Source organism: Pseudorca crassidens, chromosome 14 (genome assembly GCF_039906515.1).
Source record: "Pseudorca crassidens isolate mPseCra1 chromosome 14, mPseCra1.hap1, whole genome shotgun sequence".
Taxonomy (NCBI): domain Eukaryota; kingdom Metazoa; phylum Chordata; class Mammalia; order Artiodactyla; family Delphinidae; genus Pseudorca; species Pseudorca crassidens.
The window spans coordinates 32,965,658-32,984,661 of NC_090309.1; the positions used below are offsets into that span (position 1 = coordinate 32,965,658).

Sequence of the window (19,004 nt, forward strand, 5' to 3'; positions counted from 1 at the left end):
ATCACCGCCCACTGCTGTGTAGTCTTGGACAAGTTAGCTCATCTCTCTGTCCTTAGAGTATGTGCTTCTCTAGAAGGAGTAATAATATCTACATTAAATGGTGGTGGTGAGAATTTGATGAGATGACTATGTAAAGTGATTTTCACAGGGTCTAGCGCCTAAGAATTCACTAAATGATGACTTTTCTTATTTTTACCTTCCTAAGGAAATAGAGGTGGGAGAAAGCCTGGGCTCTGGAGTCATGGAACTGGGTTCCAACCCTGATCTCCCCATTAGAGCTGTGTGCTCTCGTGCAGGGTATCTGAGCCTCAGTTTCTTCATCTGTAAAATGGGAATATTTCCCTCCTAGGGCTGTTGTGATTTTTAACTAGGATAATATTAAATGGGAAAAAGGAACAATGTTTGGCCCCCAAATAAGTTATCTACAGGCATTGATTTCTTTCTGCCTTTTTCCTATGTCCCACTGATGGGAGATTAAAATGGAAAACAAGTGAAGGCACTTTGAAAAATAACATGTTATGCAAATCTGAAACATAAGTACTTCCTCCTTAAAGTAGAGAGGATTGAGGAACAGTAAAAAGACCAAAACACAGGAATCAGATTGAGGAAGCAGAGAATCCGGGGACTTGATGTATCCATGCCTTGAATAATCAGCTTCTGATAATCCAATGGTGATTTTCCACTTCCTCAGACATTCACAGCCCAGTATTGTGGAAACAGCAGGCTCTCTGGACCCAGACTTCCCTCCTCCACCATTAAGAATGGGCAGACTTGGGGCAGTTTATCTAACTGCCCGCACCTCAGTTTCCTCACCTGTAAAATGGGGATAATAAGGCCCTCTTCAGAGAGTGGTTGTGGAAATGCTTAACAGAGGAGCTGGTAGAAAGAAGATGCTCAGTAAATCATAGTAATGTTTCTTCTTCTTCACAGGCCTCATGAATACTTGTCCTGAGTGTTTATTTATTCATTATCCAAAGGGAAGCTGGGTAAAGCGCCATGACCTCTAGATTCCCTGAGAGTCTTGACTGCAAGCATGATTGTTCCATTGTCAGGCTTTGTATATGGTACGTTTGCCCACTGCCCTTACAGTAAAATAGCAGAGTTTTCAAGGCTGCTCATGATTTAGCCGTTGCTTGCAGCTTCCTTCATCTTCTGTCATTTTCCACCCAAGCCCTACTCTTCTTTCATTCTGTTATATACCATCTTAGGGTTCTGGTCTGACAAGAATGTTGTATCCATGCTCTTTCGATGAACAACTCTATTTCACCTTCAGCTTATCTCTGCACAGGGGCCTGAGGTCTTTTCCAACTTTACTCTTAATCTCAGTCATATGTTACTTCTTATATACCATGTGTCACATAATTATACATATTTATTTATTGACTTGTTTTTATGTGTCCCTCCCACCAGACTATAAGCTCCACCAGGATAGGGCGTCTACCTGCTTACTTATAACCAAATGGTCAGAGTCTACCATAAAACGTTTTCAATGAGTCTTAGAGGAATGAATAAATATTAGCCCCTGCATCTTGATTGGGGATTTAAAAATAAGGTCACTAGTAAGAGGTACGACTACCATGTATAAAATAAATAAGCTACAAGGATATATTGTACAGCACAGGAAATATAGCAAATAATGTATAACCTTAAATGGAGTATAATCTATAAAAATATTGAATCATTATGCTGTACAGCTGAAACTTCTATTGCAGATCAACTACACCTCAATAATAAAGGAAGGTCACCATGGGTCTAAAACTTCATGAACTATTTGAGCTCTTGAACGCTGCTCTGCACTCCTATTTTGGATAATTAAGCCCAGTCCTACTTTATTATGAGAAAATAACCAGCCACAAAGCAACGTCCATGGGAGAAAGCTGGAGAGACGCTTTAGATGGCGGGGGTGGCGGGGAGGGGGGAGGAAACAAGAGCTTTCTTTTCAGTATCCAGAAGGAGAAATGAACCTACTTCTTAAAATTAGTTAACCAACTTTCAGGCCATAATTATTTCTGTCTGAGTTGAGAAAGACGAGTTGTGCTGTGCTTGTCCCTGTTTTCCTGTCCAGGCAAATGAATTAACAACTGCGATAAACATGGGTTTCGAGTATTGGAAGGATGGAAACCGCTAGCATAAATCCCAGATAAAAGCTCACAAGAATGCTATCATTCGGCTAAACGTTTGGAGTCTCAAATTATTTTTTCCCCCTTTTGGAAGACTATTTCACTAAAATTTCTTAAACATCTTTGGGGTGATTTCCATTGGGGGTAGGGAGAGTTTTACAAACATCTGGGTTCATGTTGAGCTTGGGTGAGTTGCTAAGGTTGAAATATTCAAGGACAACAACAATTTATGCAGATTAAAAAATACTCAAATTATTTGGGTAGGAACCAACTGTTAAATAATGTGGCACATGGCTCATAAGAACCTTTGAACAGGTAAGAGCTGTCCCTGTTCGAACCCAGCCATCTGAAGAAAGGACTTCTGCAGTAGCCTCATGCCTGGGTTCCTGCCTCTGGGCCTCCCCAGTCTCCTTTCTCTATATAGGGACACTGCCATCAGATTCTCTTCTTAAATATTACTTGTTAGACGTTCAAAATGTTTCAGTGATTACACTAATTTGGAGTCAAAGTTCCTTCAAGGCTCTCATCAATCTGCTTCTAACCCAATGTCTCAGCTTATTTCCCATTACTCCTGACTCCTTTATCCAAACTCTCCCACTAGACACATAGGTATTATTATTGTCTTAAAAATACGCTTGCTCTTTTCCAGTCTTTGGGCTGAGGTCATGCCATCTCTTCTCTGGTGCTACCCATCACCCATCCTCTACCCCAGTTTCTCATGAAGGCTCCGGTCCAGAACAGTCCGCCTCTGAGCTGCCACAGGATTCATGGTCAGGCCCCAATCCTGCTGTTAACTGTCTATCTAAATCACTATTTGGGTGTTGTTTCACCTGGTTATTACATTTCTTGTCACTTATACTGTCAAGTATGCCACACTGATCCCAGAACTTATTTACAGTAGGGGTCCCTCACCTGAGGATCCATAATTGGCACTTTCAATAATTTGCACTTTCTGGTTAAGATGGTTTCAGTGTGTTTCTGTTCCTTGCAAACACATCTTAAAGAAGATGACTGTCACGTGGACATATTTAGGATAGGATCTCCCAACTTGGGGTGGAATTATTTTTCACAGTTCTGAAAACGTAAGGTCACATCTATCAATATTGTGGAAGTACAACACCTGGGGCACTGATTAAAACGTGCAGATTTAAAAGATGCAGTTTCATAGGCTCCCTCACATACTGACTGTGAGATAGAAGCTCCTGGGGATAGGGCCTGGGAATGGGTATTGCAAACAAGATTCCCCAGGTGATTTTTATGCATATGCAAGAAAATTTAGAGGGTGAGGAGGGAAGCTGACACCAAGGTTTCTCATATGATGGTGAAGGGTCATGGAAGAGGAAATAATTCATATGTCTTGAGGACTGATTATGTGCCCGGAAAAATATTAGGTATTTTCACTAGTGTTATCTCTTGTAATCCTCAGACAAGTCTACGACATGTGTCTTTCATTAATCCCTTATACAAATATGGAACTAAGCGAAATACCTCATCTAAGGATCTATAAATGGTAAGCTGTTGGGTCAGCCTTTCAACTCTGGGCTGACCAGCTCCAAAGTTCCTACTTCTTACTCTGCTTTCCACTCTGCTGGGGTTCTAAGCAAACCTTGGAGGGAGGGGGAGGGAGCATGAGGCACATCCAGGTTGGAGGTTTCCTAGGTCAGTCTGCGGGAGCTGGGCAGATCCCAAGCTCCTGATGGGTAAACCTGGCTTAAGACCCCACTGACATCTTAAGAGGACAGTGATCCTCTGAGCACTGAATCTGCATCCTGGACCCCAAGTCTGAAGCCTCGTGAGCTCCAACTGGAGAGACCACTGTCTGTCTGCCTGGTCCCCAAACCTAAAGATGGAGGCTTCAGCAACCCTGGACTTTATTATAGGAGCAGCACACACACAGGCCTTCTGGCTGAGGCTTCAAAGACTCGCATCCTCCAATATTCCAGCTGGACCAAGGGCCTAGCCTGGGGATGGATGGTAGAAAAGAGAGGCCCAGGAAGCCAGGTCCTGTTCACTGATAGGAAAGGGATGATAAAAAACCAGGATGGGATGAAAAAGAGGGCTGGTGACGGTGCAAACTCTGGGGAACGTTGAAACCCTCATATTTTACAATGAGGGTGAAATATCACTCAGCCATGAAAAAGAATGAAAAAATGCCATCTGCAGCAACATGGATGGACCTAGAGATGGTCATACTAAGCGAAGTAAGCCAGACAAAGACAAATATCATATGATATCACTTATATGTGGAATCTAAAACAATGATATAAATGAGCTTATTTACAAAACAGAAATAGACCCACAGACATAGAAAACAAACTTCTGGTTACCAAAGGGGATAGCAGGGGAAGGTATAAATTAGGAGTTTGGGATTAGCAGATACACACTACTATACATAAAATAGATAACCAACAAGGACCTACTGTATAGCACAGGGAACTATACTCAATACCTTATAATAATCTACAAGGGAAAAGAATCTGAGAATCTGGAAAAGAATATATGTGTGTGTGTGTGTGTGCATGTATGTGTGTAACTGAATCACTTTGCTGTACACCTGAAACTAACACAACATTGTAAATCAACTATTAAAAAAAAAACACCAAAAAACCAAAGGGCCACAAAAAAAAGAAAAAGAAAAAAAAAAGAATCTATGTTGTGACTCCAGGTAAGTTCCATTCATGAAATGAATAAAAGTTTAATATAAAAAAAAAGAAACCTTCCTATTTGGGGATTATAGATCTAATGCAGTGGTTCCATTAAAATCACCTGGGAAGATCTTAAAAATCCTGTTCAGATAATCATCAATGGGCAGCCAAGATAGAAAACCACTGGTCGAAAGTGCCTCTGACGGCCAAGCGATCTAGGCTGAGCCTGTAATGTTCAGAAAGCAGCTTGCGTTCAGTCACGGTTGGGAAAGCTGAGGTCGGTCAAGTGCACGGCATCAGCTGCAGTCCTTCCAGTATGAGAACTGCCTGAAGTCTGGCTCGCTGCCAGAGCAAGTTTCCTTTCCATTTTTAATTTTCCATTGTAGGGTAAAGAATTGGCACAGGAGAATGAGAAAAGAAACGTGTGAACGGCAGGATGGAGACGTGAAACACGACAGATATAAAGATATACAAAGAAATGTAGAAGAACACCAGCCTTAGTGAGATGGAACTGGGGTATCTACAGCAGGTCAGGGGGCAGAAAGTGCCCGGGTATCCATTCTCAGAGGAAGTGCTCTACTCACTGAGTGGATGATGCCTTGCAGGGCCTGGAAGCCATCATTTACCGGAAACACGTGGTCCTTACTGTCTGCGATCCGGGCCAGCTGAGGACACAGCAAACGCACAAGGAGATGTGTCAGGCTTGCACGTGGAGAACTGAGGAAAGCCACTGGGTCCAGGGGCCTCCATCTCCTTTTAAAACCCACAGGAACTTGAGGGCTTGCCTGGGCTCAGGGACCTCACTGAGAAGCCCTCAGTCATAATGAGATTTCCAGGGGACTTACTCTGGAGCGGGTCCGGAGGGTCGGTTCCAGCTTTTACATTTGTTTTAATACTTGTCTCCTTGGGACCAGCGGTAAGATTGCCCAGCTAGATGAACATTTGGCCTGGGTTGATGTATTTATGGATTTGGGGGCAGGCCATTGGCTTCTCTTTCTCCCATTCAACCACATTTCTGTTGGCAACTATATTCGAATCAAACAGACTCAAGTTTCCTTTCAAAGCAACTTTAAAAATAAATTCAAGCTTTGGTGTTGGGCGAGCCCAATGAATGGGGACCCTTATCTTTCACCGAAACTTCTCATTGAGGAAAGGACCCTTGCGATTGGTTTGGTTGCTTTGTGGAGCCGAGGACTGGAGAAAGGAGAAACTGATCTGCAGAGATTTTCTACTCCCAAACTCTGTCTAGTGCTGTGATTGCCACAGTCAGTCAGTGCCAGGATTTTTACTGATTGTAAAAGTAATACACAATCATTGGGAAATTTCAAAAAACCAGGAGTGTTCAAATAAAAAAGTTATTAATAATTCATCTGTCCATCCATCCATCCATCATCTTTCTATTACTGTTAATTTGATATGGTTTTTCAAACTTTTCCTATACAAATACACACATTTTATTTAAAAAGTACACTCATACTATTCCCATACTGTTTTGTAACCCTATTTTATTCATTTAACAACATATCCTGAACTTTGTCAATGTTATTAGAACAAAAAGAAACTATGAAGTACATGGAAGTACGTCTATTTAGGTTGCTAACACATTTTTACAATTTGCTTATTGTGAACACTTGGACAGACTTTTTTTGCCCACTGGCCAATTATTTCCATTTTGGGGCGTATTGAAATGCATTGAACCTTTAATGAGAAAAAAGGGATGTTTGCCATTTAAATAAGAAAATCAGATTTATCAAATTAAATTAAAAAAAAAAAAACCAACAAGTTTTCCAAGTTAATTTCGATCTATTTTGACCTCCTGGCAATTTAACATGTACTAAGAAAGTCAACCAAAAAAGATGCTGCCTGGATGGTCTGCATTGAAGACCCTCAAGCACATTAGCAAATAAGTTCACATCCCTCACACATCCAATAATTCCCTCCCTGCTTAGCATTTCTGGAAAAATCATCCATCTAATGGGTACTTATGCTGCTGATGCACCCTCTGCACCGACTGCATGTTTTCTATCATTCACAAGCTGAGTATGCTCCCATACCTGAGGAAATCCATGCTCATACCTGTGTTTCATTGAAATCCTTCACACCCACACAGTAAACGATCGCACCAAGATCTCGGGATCTGTTAGCCTGGGCCAATGAAAGAAAAGACATTTAGAGAGAGAAGCAGTGGCAAATGTACTCCTTTTGGATCACCCAGCCTAACTGCAGTGATCAGGTATTTACTGAGCACCTACTATATGCCAGGTACCACAAGGGAGAGGGCAATCCCTGTCCCCAAAGAGCCAATTCTCCAGTGAACATCACATTCTAATGCAATATGGTGGATGTGAGGGGAGTGATTAGTCTAATGGGAAATGTTGAGGAAGAGCCACAGAAGTAGAGTCTTGATGAGAAGCTTTGAATGACGAGGGGAAGAAAAGGATACTGTAGGCTAAGATACATCATATTAAATATTCTGGAGAAATGATTATCTTTTCTATTCCTCTGATGGATTTTTATTGACATACGTTCTTCCTTTGTAGTGGCAGCGTGCTCTATCGGAAAGGATGTGACCTTTGGAATCCAACATACCTGGGTTTGACACTTGGCTTTTCTCTGTAAAGTACTTTGGACATTAAATGAGAAAATAAATGCAGAGCTCCTCACATGAGGCGTAGAACAATGCAGATACTCATCAATGTCAGCACCTTCATGAATATGGCCTTTTTTATTCCCAAAGAAGGCACTGGGTCAATGGTATGGGATTTAAGGTCCATATTTGAGTGGGTGAACCCACGACTTTATCTACAAGTAAGTATTGAGGGCAACCTAATGAATAATATCCAGATTTTGGCTTGATTTTAATATCTGATTTATTACAGGCTCTTCCAGGTTCTTCGTTTCAGAAGAGAAAACAAAAATTGGAAATCCTTGGTATATACAGTAGAAACTTAATAAATCATTGACAGTAAACATACAGTAGGTGCTCAATATATGCATATTGATTTGAATCGCATCCCATTTTCCCCTCTCTTAGTACTCAAACCCACTTGTGACTAACACTGAATTGTAGAAGGGGCAGAAACATACATCGTTTTTCCTTCATGTTAGAAATATTTCTTGCTGCTTTCAGGATAAAATAAACTTTTAGGTACAGTCTAGCCCCAGCCTTCTCTGCAACGACTTCTATGGCTTTTCTCCTCTAGTTGGGCTGTATACAGAATCATCAAAAATGGAAAGGCTCATTTTCTTTATATATCCTGAGCTTTATCTTTCTTTTTCAGACATCTTCGTCCTATTGGCATTGGCACTGCAAATATTTTTCCAAGTTTGTGTGTGCTATACCTAGAATTCTTTTCTACTAACCTCTACTTTAAACCTCTGACACCTATCGTTTATTTTATATTCAGTTATTTCCTTATTAGGGTTTTTACTTTAGTTGATGGTTGTTTAGCATCCAAATAAGCCATTTTGCATTCCCATTATACAGTCAGTCTCAACTGTAGAGCATAGAAATATATTATTTCCTAGATGCTCAGGGAGCCTCTGTCATATTTACTTGTGGGTTTCCCCTTTGTGTATTTTGTACAAGTTAGGGTAGGGGGTCAGTAATGCATTTATCCACTTAATTTCCTCACGCCCTTTGCCAACAGAGGCTTCAAAAAGCTGAACAGTATTACACAGTAAAGCCCATAAAGGCAGCAACTGTGTCTTACTCACCAGTGTGTTTCTAGTGTCTAGCAAAGCGCCCGTACAGGCCAAGCTCTCAGTTAGCACTGAACGAATGAATGCATATCAATTTCTTGCTTGTGGAGGAAGCTGAACTTAAATGAAATAGTAGTCAAGACCTTGAGATAAGTGTAATTCTCTGATTGATTCCTCCTCCAGAGGCTGGCATCTCCCTCCGTCACTGCCTGTCTTTTTCCTCATTGTGTTTCTTTCTAACTTGGCCTGAATGAGCCTTTGTCGCTATTGAGGCTTCAGTACATTCCTATGGTGAACTGGTTTCCTGGGGCCACATATACATATAGCTCAAATGTGAAATTTGAAAGAAAAGAATTTCCTAAATATAAACATCACTTTTCAACTCTTAGATAAATCTCTTTTTCTGAATCTCTTTATAAACTGAAAGCTTCATTTGGAGAAGATTCCTTCACTTGCTTTAAGGAGTGCTTTGTAAGGGCATAAAGAGAAGGAAAAAAGAAATACTGAAGGAGAGATTACAATTTACTTTTTTTACAATTACATTAATTTACAATTAATGTTCAGCTTTGGTTCTTAGAGGAAGAATTTCAGTGATTAATACATTTTGACAAAATTGGCTTTCGCATATTTCAAGTAATTCTTTTCCCTCCTGGTTTTAGTAGAAATGAAGGAAAAATAGTACCAATGGATTTGTTGAAAAGTTATATATGGTATTTCAACACTGCTTTCGAGAAAGGCATGGCAGATATATTTTGTCCCTTAAAACACAGAGTAATATGCAAATCTGTGGAAAAGGGAAAAATACCTACCAGGTGTGAGACATGAAGATTCACTTTAAAAATGAGTTATTGTTATTATCTTTCACATATGGGACACTATTTTATCCAGGGACTTTACAAAGAACACTTAACATTTTGCCCGAGTGGAAAGACTGCAGCCCATTTCAGAAGGAAGAAGCGCCGTTTCCATGTCAGACATAGGCCCGGGCCGTCGCTTACCTCCCTCTCCGAATAGAAGAAGAGGTCCTCATGCAGCTCCCCATCAGTCAGGGCGATGATGACGCTGGCTGTCCTGTATCCTGCTCAAACAACACAGACCCACTCAGTTCATCCCGCTGCACCAAGGGAAACTCCCTCTCGGCCCTGGGAGTCTGTCTCTTCGCGGCTCCCCCACCCAAGGTCAGTATTGTGAGAATCAGCAACTTTTCTTTGGGGACTCGAAGTAGCTCTGGCATGAAGAAGAATGTGGGACAGACTCTAAGGGGGAATATGTTTTGTTTCTGGGTTTCCAAGTCTTATCTTAAAAAAAAGGCCAAACCTGGTGAAATGGTTGCTGGACTGATAGCTGGGAGTAGCTACAGTGAATCAAACATGACTATTTCCTAGGAACAGTCCACATGACTCTCGCCAAGGCCCGAGGGCAAACTCGACCACCTGAGCCTTTCAGGGGTCCTTCTCACATGCTGTCCTTGACCACATATGCAACATCTGTTGAAGAGTTTGGCAAAGAGTAACAGTCATCATGATTTATAAGCTGACTGGAAGTATTACTGGAAGTATTAGTTTTGCAGTTGGCAAAACCTACTAGAATTCTTTCAGTGATTTTGAAACTTCCAGTAACATTGATGATGGTGTCTTTATAATAACAAGCGTTGCTGTTGATATTGGGTCTGACCTATTTGTTGCAGTTTAGAGCGAAAGAGGATGTGGACACCTCCACAGGCCTGGGAGAAAAATCCCCACTCTAATACTGAACGTCTTTGAAGAGATTTGCTTCAGATAAAGAAATGCTACCCATGAAAGACAGGGTAGTAATAATAGCTAAAATTATAATAATAATAAATATTATTTCTCTGTGCTAAGCATGCTATTAAGTACATTTTATTCCTTTTTTTCCACTTAAATGAAGGAAAGTTTAAGCCAAACTGGTATCTTAATCTAAAATCATCACAGCAATGAAGAGGCTTGGAGCTCAGAGAAGGACAAGAAAATTAAATTTGACATAAAAATCTAAGACTTTACCAACCCCTCCAAGTATGTATTAACTTAATGAATTCAACATGCAAAACTGTTCATGAGCATTACAGACTGTAGCCCATAATGAGATCTTAATTACTTTTAAATAACTTTTTTTTTTTTGGAATCATCAGGACAGTAGAATTTGACCTCATTCGTGCCATCTTTCTACACATTCCTTCTCTGTGATGAAGTCTGTGTTTAAGGATTAGAGGCAATATCCTGTGTCTTTTCAAACATGAAATTACTGAGGCACTTTTTCAGAAGGAAACACAGAAAAAAGTTAAAAAATTCATAATGGTAATTAGGAATATACTCTTACCTTGACTGTTTTCATAATAAATCTGCTCACTGGCCTGAAAAACATATGAAAGAGCCATTAGACATATAGCCACTGTTTGCTACTACAAATGCCATAGTGGGCAGTGATCTCTGGTGTTGGATCCACAGTGTTGGGTCAGTCTTGATTCTTTATGTAATTCACCCAGGTTTCACTCAAATATCAATGGATGATGTCCTCTGAAGTTACCCTGGATCAATATCTTTCCTCTCATAGACTGGGACTTGTTTTGCTGAAGCCTGAAGTCATTGCAATTCTGTCTCAACCTCTGAAGAAATATATAGAAAAGGTTACCTTGGGAATAGAGAGGACTTGTGTGTGGCATGATTCATGAGTTCTGGCCAAGCATTAGCTAAGAGACCCTTCATCAGTGTCAGGGAAGGAGGAAGAAATTTCATTTATTTGGCTCTTTTGGATGGAGTTATCGTGTACACACTTATGGAAAATTGTTTTCACTCTTGCCATTGGGTGTTATTCAGTTCCTTTAATATGTGTGTCTCATCTCATCAGCCATCCCTGTGTTGATGTTTCCACATCACAATCTTCTTTTGGAGTTTAAAACTCTTTTAAAATTACCCTTTCAAATCCTTCATGCATGTAAGTGTCTCCTCCTGGCAGAACCTTCTGGAGTTCTTCTAGGCCTTGACGGATCTGTTCCCTGAAATCCAAAGACACCCTGTTAGTCTTATTAGAGCATTTTTTATTTTGCCGTTGCTAGTCACATGCTTTAGTCTGCTTATCTTTGTGGATAGTCTATATTGCCCAAACAGTCCCCCAAAACCCTATAGCAGGAAAGTCTTTCTAGTAAATTATCCATTTAGGGTCGGCCACAGTGTAGAATAAGTGAGCTTTCAAGGATTGAGGGAAAGGACACTTCAGGAATCTCCAGGTGCAGGTGAAAAATTTCCATTCCCTGAACAGGACAAAGTTTTCATTCTACGTTGGAAACGAGTCTTAAGACTTGTCTTCTTAGGCAACTTTATATCAAGATGCAAAGGGCTCATGTGAGCCAGAAAAAGGTGGGTACTAAGAACCCAGGGCAAGGCCACCACAAGGACCGCAGGCAGGAAGGGCAGGCATCTGGAGCAAGCTGCCATCAGAAGAGCTGTGCCAGAGAAAACCATGTAGTCAGCTTTGAAAATAAAGACCCAGGCAATCTATGCTTTCTAGGACGACCAAGAGTGTTTTCTGTGGGCTGGTGCCCATGTTTTCTTACTTTGATTGCTCAAGGTGGTAGTGGGGCAGGAAGAGGAAGTGGGTTATGGTATTGGGAAAGGGTCTGATAGCAGTGGGAGATGTAAAACGTCCACGTTCATGTTCCTGTCAATTAAATAGCTTCATACTGTGCTGAAAAGGGCAAGAAAGTGTAGTTTCTGAAAAAGAATATGAACTTCATTCATGAATAAGCCCATAAAGCGTTTGAAATTACCCTCCTCACTCTGGGGTTTCTTTAGGGGCCGAGGGTGGAGATGCACAGTTTAAATTAAGTGGGGACTACTATCAATTTTCTACATGTTATCTTCTAGGCCTACAGAGTTGTGAAATTGCATGGCAATAGAAAGTCAATAAAAGGTGCAACACCCTAGGGACTTCCCTGGTGGTCCAGTGGTAAAAGAATCCGCCTTCCAATGCAGGGGACGCAGGTTCGATCCCTGGTCAGGGAACTAAGATCCCACATGCCTCAAGGCAACTAATCTCTCGTGCCACAACTACTGAGCTCATGCACCTCAACTAGAGAGCCCACGTGCCACAACTAGAGAGAGAAAACCTGTACGCCACAACTAGAGAGAATTCCTCATGCCTCAATGAAGATCCTGCATGCCACAACAAAGACCAGACACAGCGGGCGGGCGGGGGGGGGGGGGGAAGCTTGGGCGAAGTGAGAGTAGCATCGACATATATACACTACCGAATGTAAAACAGTTAGCTAGTGGGAAGCAGCCGCATAGCACAGGGAGATCAGCTCAGTGTTTTTCGATGACTTACCGAGGTGGGATAGGGAGGGTGGAAGGGAGGTTCAAGAAGGAGGGGATATGCGTATTGTGTACGCATGTGGCTGGTTCCCTTTGTTGTACAACAGAAACTAAGCAGTATTGTGAAGCAATTATACTCCAATAAAGATCTATTACAAAATTAAAAAAAATAAATTAAGTGGGGAAACTTCTTTTGAGCAGGGAAAGAACCTCATGTTCACTGAGTATCCATTATATACAAGACCCTGCACAAAGATTTCTGATTTTATCCTCACAATAACCACTCAAGGTAGGTATTATTGCCCTCATATTATAGATAAGAAAACTTGGGTTCAGAGAGGTTAGTTAAGTAGGAGGGCAGAGGCTTGAGGTCGAATCTACCTGATTCAAAAAAAATCTGCCCGGCTTTCTACTTTGCCAAGCAGCCTAAGACAGTGGGCAGTTTTCAGTAAAACTTGAATTAATGAACAGCAGTGGCAATGTTTTAACACTACCTGAGTACTTATACCGTGTCAAGCTCTGTTTGAAAAATACATGTAATTAATTCACTTATGCCTTATGATAGCTCTTTGAGGTAGATACTAATATTATCTCTAGTTCACAGATAGGGACTCTGTGACTCAGCTGAGTCATAGAGAGAGAGGCTAAGAAAGTTGCCCAAAGCCCCTCCACTACTAGGTGGCAGAGGTGGGATTTCAACCCAGATGCCCTACTCTCAGTCATTATATTAGACTGTTTCTCTCTTGAATAAATGAACGAATGAATGTATAAAGTTTATTACTGGCTTATTCTGGTAATTGCTTAAAGAGGAAGTCCGAGGCAGAATTAATCTTTTGTTAAAACTGAGGTAATGGGGTGGTCATGGGTGAGACCTGATTGCCAGGTTGGAAGTTTTAAAAGACAAACTGAAAAGGGTTTAGCCTGAGCCTGTCCCTGGCCCAGGCTGCTGATGCTTCTTAGGTGGAATATTTAAGACCAAGTAACTCAGACTTTGGGAAATGTACTGATTATTGTCTGCTTGTCCTATCAGCGCCCAGATATCAGACCACGTACCCAGCTGCCCTAATCAGAAACCAGAAGCCTTCTTTGACCCCCTCTACCTTGACTCTCCTCTCTCTTGCTCCCGTACGTAATATAACATTAGATTCCATCGGTCGCGCTCTAAACATACCTTGAAACTGACACTTCTTCACCTCTTCTGCCAACCTCATGGTCTGGGCGACCATTGTTTTTTACTTAGACCATTGGGAAAGTCACTGGCCGTCTTTTGACTGCCTTCTCACCCCCCCTGCATTCAATCTCCACATGGCTGCCACAGCGTTCTTAAAATATGGATCAAAACATGTCATTCAGTCCCCTGCTCAAAATCCTTCACAGCCATTGATCACACTTGGGATAAAACCTCGTCCTGGGTTTCCCTGGTGGCGCAGTGGTTGAGAGTCCGCCTGCTGATGCAGGGGACACGGGTTTGTGCCCCGGTCCGGGAAGATCCCACATGCCGCGGAGCGGCTGGGCCCGTGCGCCATGGCCGCTGAGCCTGCGCGTCCGGAGCCTGTGCTCCGCAACGGGAGAGGCCACAACAGTGGGAGGCCCGCGAACCGCAAAACAAACAAACAAACAAAAAAAACAAACAAAACAACCCCTCAGGTCCTCACCATGACCTTCAAGTGCCTTCATGGGATGGATCCTCTGCCTCCTCGACAGCCTTATCTTGCACCGCTCTGCTCCCACTGCCTTCACCTGAGTCCCACTGGTCTTCCTAAGCTCCTTTCTCCAGCAGATCCTTCACACCTGCAGTCACTGCTGCCTGGGGGCTGGGCTAATTCTTACCCAGCCTTCAATCCCAACCTAAATATCAATTGCTCAAAGTAGCCTCATCTGAGTTCCCCAATTCAAATTAGCTCCCTCAATTAGACTGCACATAGCACCCCACGATTGTTGCTTTATAGCACTTGGGACATTTTATAACTAATAATATTTGATTATGTGATTATCTGTTCACTTTAGTTTAGTTTGTTCATTTGTTTCCGTTCTAGACTTTAAACTCCATCAGGGCTGGGCCATGTCTGTTTTGGTCTCCACTATATCTTCTGCGTCTGCTATAGTACCTGGAACATTATAGACATTCAACAAATATTTGCTGAAGAGGTGGGAGGAGGAAATAAGCTTCATGGGCCATGTGGACGGTGGCCAGGCAGAGCTGACCTGGTAGTAATTGACTGTAGGGAAGGTCTGGGTCCATGTGGTTATAGACCATTCTCTGTGTTGTACCTCTTTACGTACCCCCTCCCCCCAATTTTAATAAATTCCATTAAAAGCCATAGTTTAATTTCAACTCTATCATTTGGTAATGAGAAAGAGCATACATCTATGCATTAGAAGGAGGGTTAAAGATGACAGCGGAGTCCCCAACTGAGGCCACCAAAGGGAGGGGGAGGGTGGCATTAGCAGTCACCTGGCAGAGGGCAACTTTGCCCTGCAGGTTGGCGGTTTCATGAGGATAACAGCAAACAAGGTGGCATGAGGGTGAGCCTGGGATATGAGAGTGAGGCTGGGACAGGAAAACTGAGGTTTATTCCTGAGCACACAGAGGTGTCACCCTGAAACCCTTCGGTATAGCTGAGGGGCATTATGGGGTTGGGGGCTAATTTCTGACAATTAGGGGGCATCAAAAGTAAATGTGGGCATCAAAAGTAAATGTGAACAAAGAAAGTAAATGTGGTCTTATCTTTGGTCATTTAAAAAGTCTATTTATTTATTTATTTATTTGCCTGCCTTGGGTCTTAGTTGCGGCACGCGGGATCTTCATTGTGGCCCGTGGGCTCTAGAGTGCACGGGCTTAGTTGCCCTGCGGAATGTGGGATCTTAGTTCCTCGACCAGGGATTGAACCCGCATCCGCTGCATTGGAAGGCGGATTCTTAACCGCTGGACCACCAGGGAAGTCCCTTATCTTTGACTAGGTCATTGACTAGTGAGGTTTAGGACGTTTTGGTAACACTAAAATTGGAATATTGTGTTAAGACTAAATCTTTTAAAAAAAAAGAGGACTAAAAAAAGGCACAATGGGGCTGTGGAAAAGGTTCCCTGGCTTCTCTGTATTTTTTCCCTGCCAAAAAAAGTCTGGGAACTGGGGTGTTTTCTCTAAGCCTATTTCCCTTCCTTTACAAGTATTTTCTTGAGCTTTCTATTTTTTGGTACCAGAACAAGCAAAGGCTGTTTTGGAAACTGTCCTTATCCTTGATACTTTGTGTCTGGCAAGATATGATGAGCTCACTAGTCCCAAGCAGTGGTCACACTCCCCTTATACCACCCTCCTTGGTAAAAGGTCAGATGACTTACGGCCCCACCTCCCTACTCCATGCCCCTTCTCTACGTTCCTATAATATCTAAGCAAACAAAACAGATGGTTTCATGGAAATTGTGGGTCCATTTTAATTCTGGGACAATAGGACTATTAATAAAGAGTATTTTTTTTAATGCTCTCTTAGAAATGAAAGAAAATTGGGAGAAAGATCTTTTAAAGGGGGCGATAAGAAGCTCTCCTCTCTGAGGACTTGGTTACTACCAAATGAAATATTATCTTCCTGGGAAATGAGAGAGTCTGGGAGTCCTACGAAAACAGGCTGCTATTAAAGAGTCGCCTCTTTTCCTTGGTGGTTTCGTGTTTCTGCCAGTGTTCCTACTTAGAAGTTAAGGGCTTTCAGGCCCTATGTCTTGTGCTCCTTTTGCAACCCCTGTAACACTTAATGACGGACCTAGAGTGATTTGCTGTTGAATGAATGACTCTAGTTTGGATGCATCCATCCATAAATTCATTCATTTCCACAACTATTTATTGAGCACACACCATGCAACCAGCACTACGCCGGTTTGTAGGGGTAGGGAGCGGGGAGAATCAGTTACAGTGTCTGTAGGGCTTTCTCTTGCCCTCGGAATTTTTGTAAACTTCTTGAAGATTACTTTCTGGGATTCTAGTTGTATTGTGACATTTTAATATTTGCTGATGAAAACATTAAAGGATAAACGCACGTAAGCACGTCAAGAAGCACTTTAACAACTTTTTACCCCAAGTATCTCAGTGATGCTCCTACTGCAAAACCCTCCTTGGGGTTGCACAATATCGACCATATTTTCGGTCTATAAAAACAACCTCCACCACCCCCCGAAACCCAACATCAGCTCTGCACTGTCCACTTGCCTCCTAGTAAAACAGCTTCTGTGGAATTGACTTTTCTCAAATGTCCTGGAGTTTCTGGCTTCGGAGCCTCAACTATACAGTAAACACACATCACTGTTAACCACTAATGCTACACTCACAATATTTCCAGATGTCTCAGGGCTCCAGGGTTGACTACAAAAGACGTGAAGTAAACAGAACAGAATAGCAAAGATTAATTAAAGACATTTTTGCTGTTACTTTGGAGTCTTAAGTCCCACAAGCAACTCTGATCATTTGTTTATAATGTATAGAAATCATGTCCTCTTTGTGATTTTTCCCAAAGAATAGGCCAATATGATGAATGACAACAGGATGCATGTTGAACCAAAGATTCTTTGCTATACTTTTTAAAAGTGAGGTATAAGTTATATACAGTAACATGCACAGGTATTTATTAATTTCCATTATAATTGTTGAATTTATTTCTATTACTTTGTCCTTAATATTCCTTTATTCTCTTTCAATATCTGTAGGATCTATAGTAATATCCTCCCTTTCATTTCATTTTAGCAGTTGCTGTACAGGGAGTTATCCTTATTTTATGACAGGCTACCAAAAGTTAATATTATACCACTTCTCATATAATGGAAAAACCCTTTAATATTATACTTCCATGTAATTCCCTCTCATCCTTTGTGCTATTGTTGTCACATATTCTACTTATGTACATGGAATTCACTCCAAAATACAGTGTTAATTGTTTCTGTCTTAAATAATCATCTTTTTATGACATTAAGAAAATAGTTACCATTTCTGGTACCCTCCCTTTTTAGGTAGCTTTAGTTTACACCTGGTATCATTTTTTCTCTGCTTAAAGAATTTTTTTAGCCTTTATTTATTTATTTTGTAGTGCAGATTTGCTGGTGATGATTCTCTTAGCTTTTTTTTCTTTCTAGAAATGTCTTAATTTCACCTTCAATTTTAAGGATGTTTTCACTGGATACAGAGTTCAAAATCGACTTTTCTTCCCTTTGATCTCTTTAAAGAGATTGATCCTTTGTCTTCAGGATTGCATGTGTTTTTTTTCCGGTGAGAAGTAAGTGATTTTCGTTGTTGTTTCTCTGTAATATGGCTTTTCCCTCCCCCTTGGACTGCTTTTAAGATTCCTACCTTATTCTTGTTTTCAAGAATTCAGCTGTGATGTGCTTAGGTTATTATTATTATTATTTTTGTATTTATCCCGTTTGCGGTTCTTTCAGCTTCTCGAATCCCTGTGTGGAACATCATGTTTGGCATTCTAATTACACATATATTAGATCACTTGATATTACCCCACAAATAATAGAATCTGGTTCATCACCCCCCCACCTTTTCCCTTTCTCTTTCAGTTTAAATAATTTCTATTAATGTGTTTTTAAGTTCATTAATCCATTTTCTGCAGAAAAATTTTTCAGTCCACAGTTTTCACTCGGTTTTCTTTTTTTTTTTCCAGATAGCCCATGTTTTCCTCCATTATATTCACCTTTTCTTGTAACTTCTTTATATGTTTATAATAGTTGTTTAAACATCCCTGTCCACTAATTCCAATAATTGAGTCATTTGTGGTTTTTTCTTGATTATGGATTCCATTTTCCCACTTCTTCCCACGTCTCACAATCTTTTAACTTACATTTCACATATTGTATATATTTTAAAAAGCAGTGGAAACTTAGGTATAATATTGATTTGTTTTGTTGACTCATTGCAGAGTGTAAGCCTTTTATCTTTGTAAGCTGGGGTGGGAAGCTGAATATTTAGATTCTCCCTTGAGTTAGGTTGATTTGGGGCCGGAACACAGCTTTAATTACAGTGTATTCCCTAGAGTGTTATTGGCCGAAGTCCCAGCTTTCTGCCCTGCCCCGCCTTTGTGATCTTTCCTGTATTTGAGGTATGAGGGAGTTAGGCACAGCTACAGATAATGTCGCTTAACCTGACTCCAGAATCCAAGTACCACAAGTATCCATGGGATTAAGTGATTTCTCTCTGCTTTTCAACAAGTCCTCCACTGCT

The 19,004-nt window shown here is 41.2% G+C and overlaps 1 protein-coding gene across 5 annotated transcripts in view; it reads right to left on the reverse strand.

Moving 5' to 3' along the window:
* Positions 1-19,004, reverse strand: part of ANTXR1 (ANTXR cell adhesion molecule 1) — a 245,461-nt gene that overhangs the window by 176,025 nt on the left and 50,432 nt on the right. For all 5 annotated transcript variants that reach the window (XR_010934482.1, XM_067704842.1, XM_067704845.1 and 2 more), the window contains exons 4-8: positions 11,399-11,480; positions 10,805-10,838; positions 9,466-9,545; positions 6,842-6,910; positions 5,350-5,430 (exon numbers count right to left, since the gene is read on the reverse strand). Coding sequence is in view for 4 of the 5 variants with exons in the window: in XM_067704842.1 (XP_067560943.1) it covers positions 5,350-5,430; positions 6,842-6,910; positions 9,466-9,545; positions 10,805-10,838; positions 11,399-11,480 (346 nt within the window). In the remaining variant the exon portion in view is untranslated. The remainder of the gene's footprint in view (positions 1-5,349; positions 5,431-6,841; positions 6,911-9,465; positions 9,546-10,804; positions 10,839-11,398; positions 11,481-19,004) is intronic.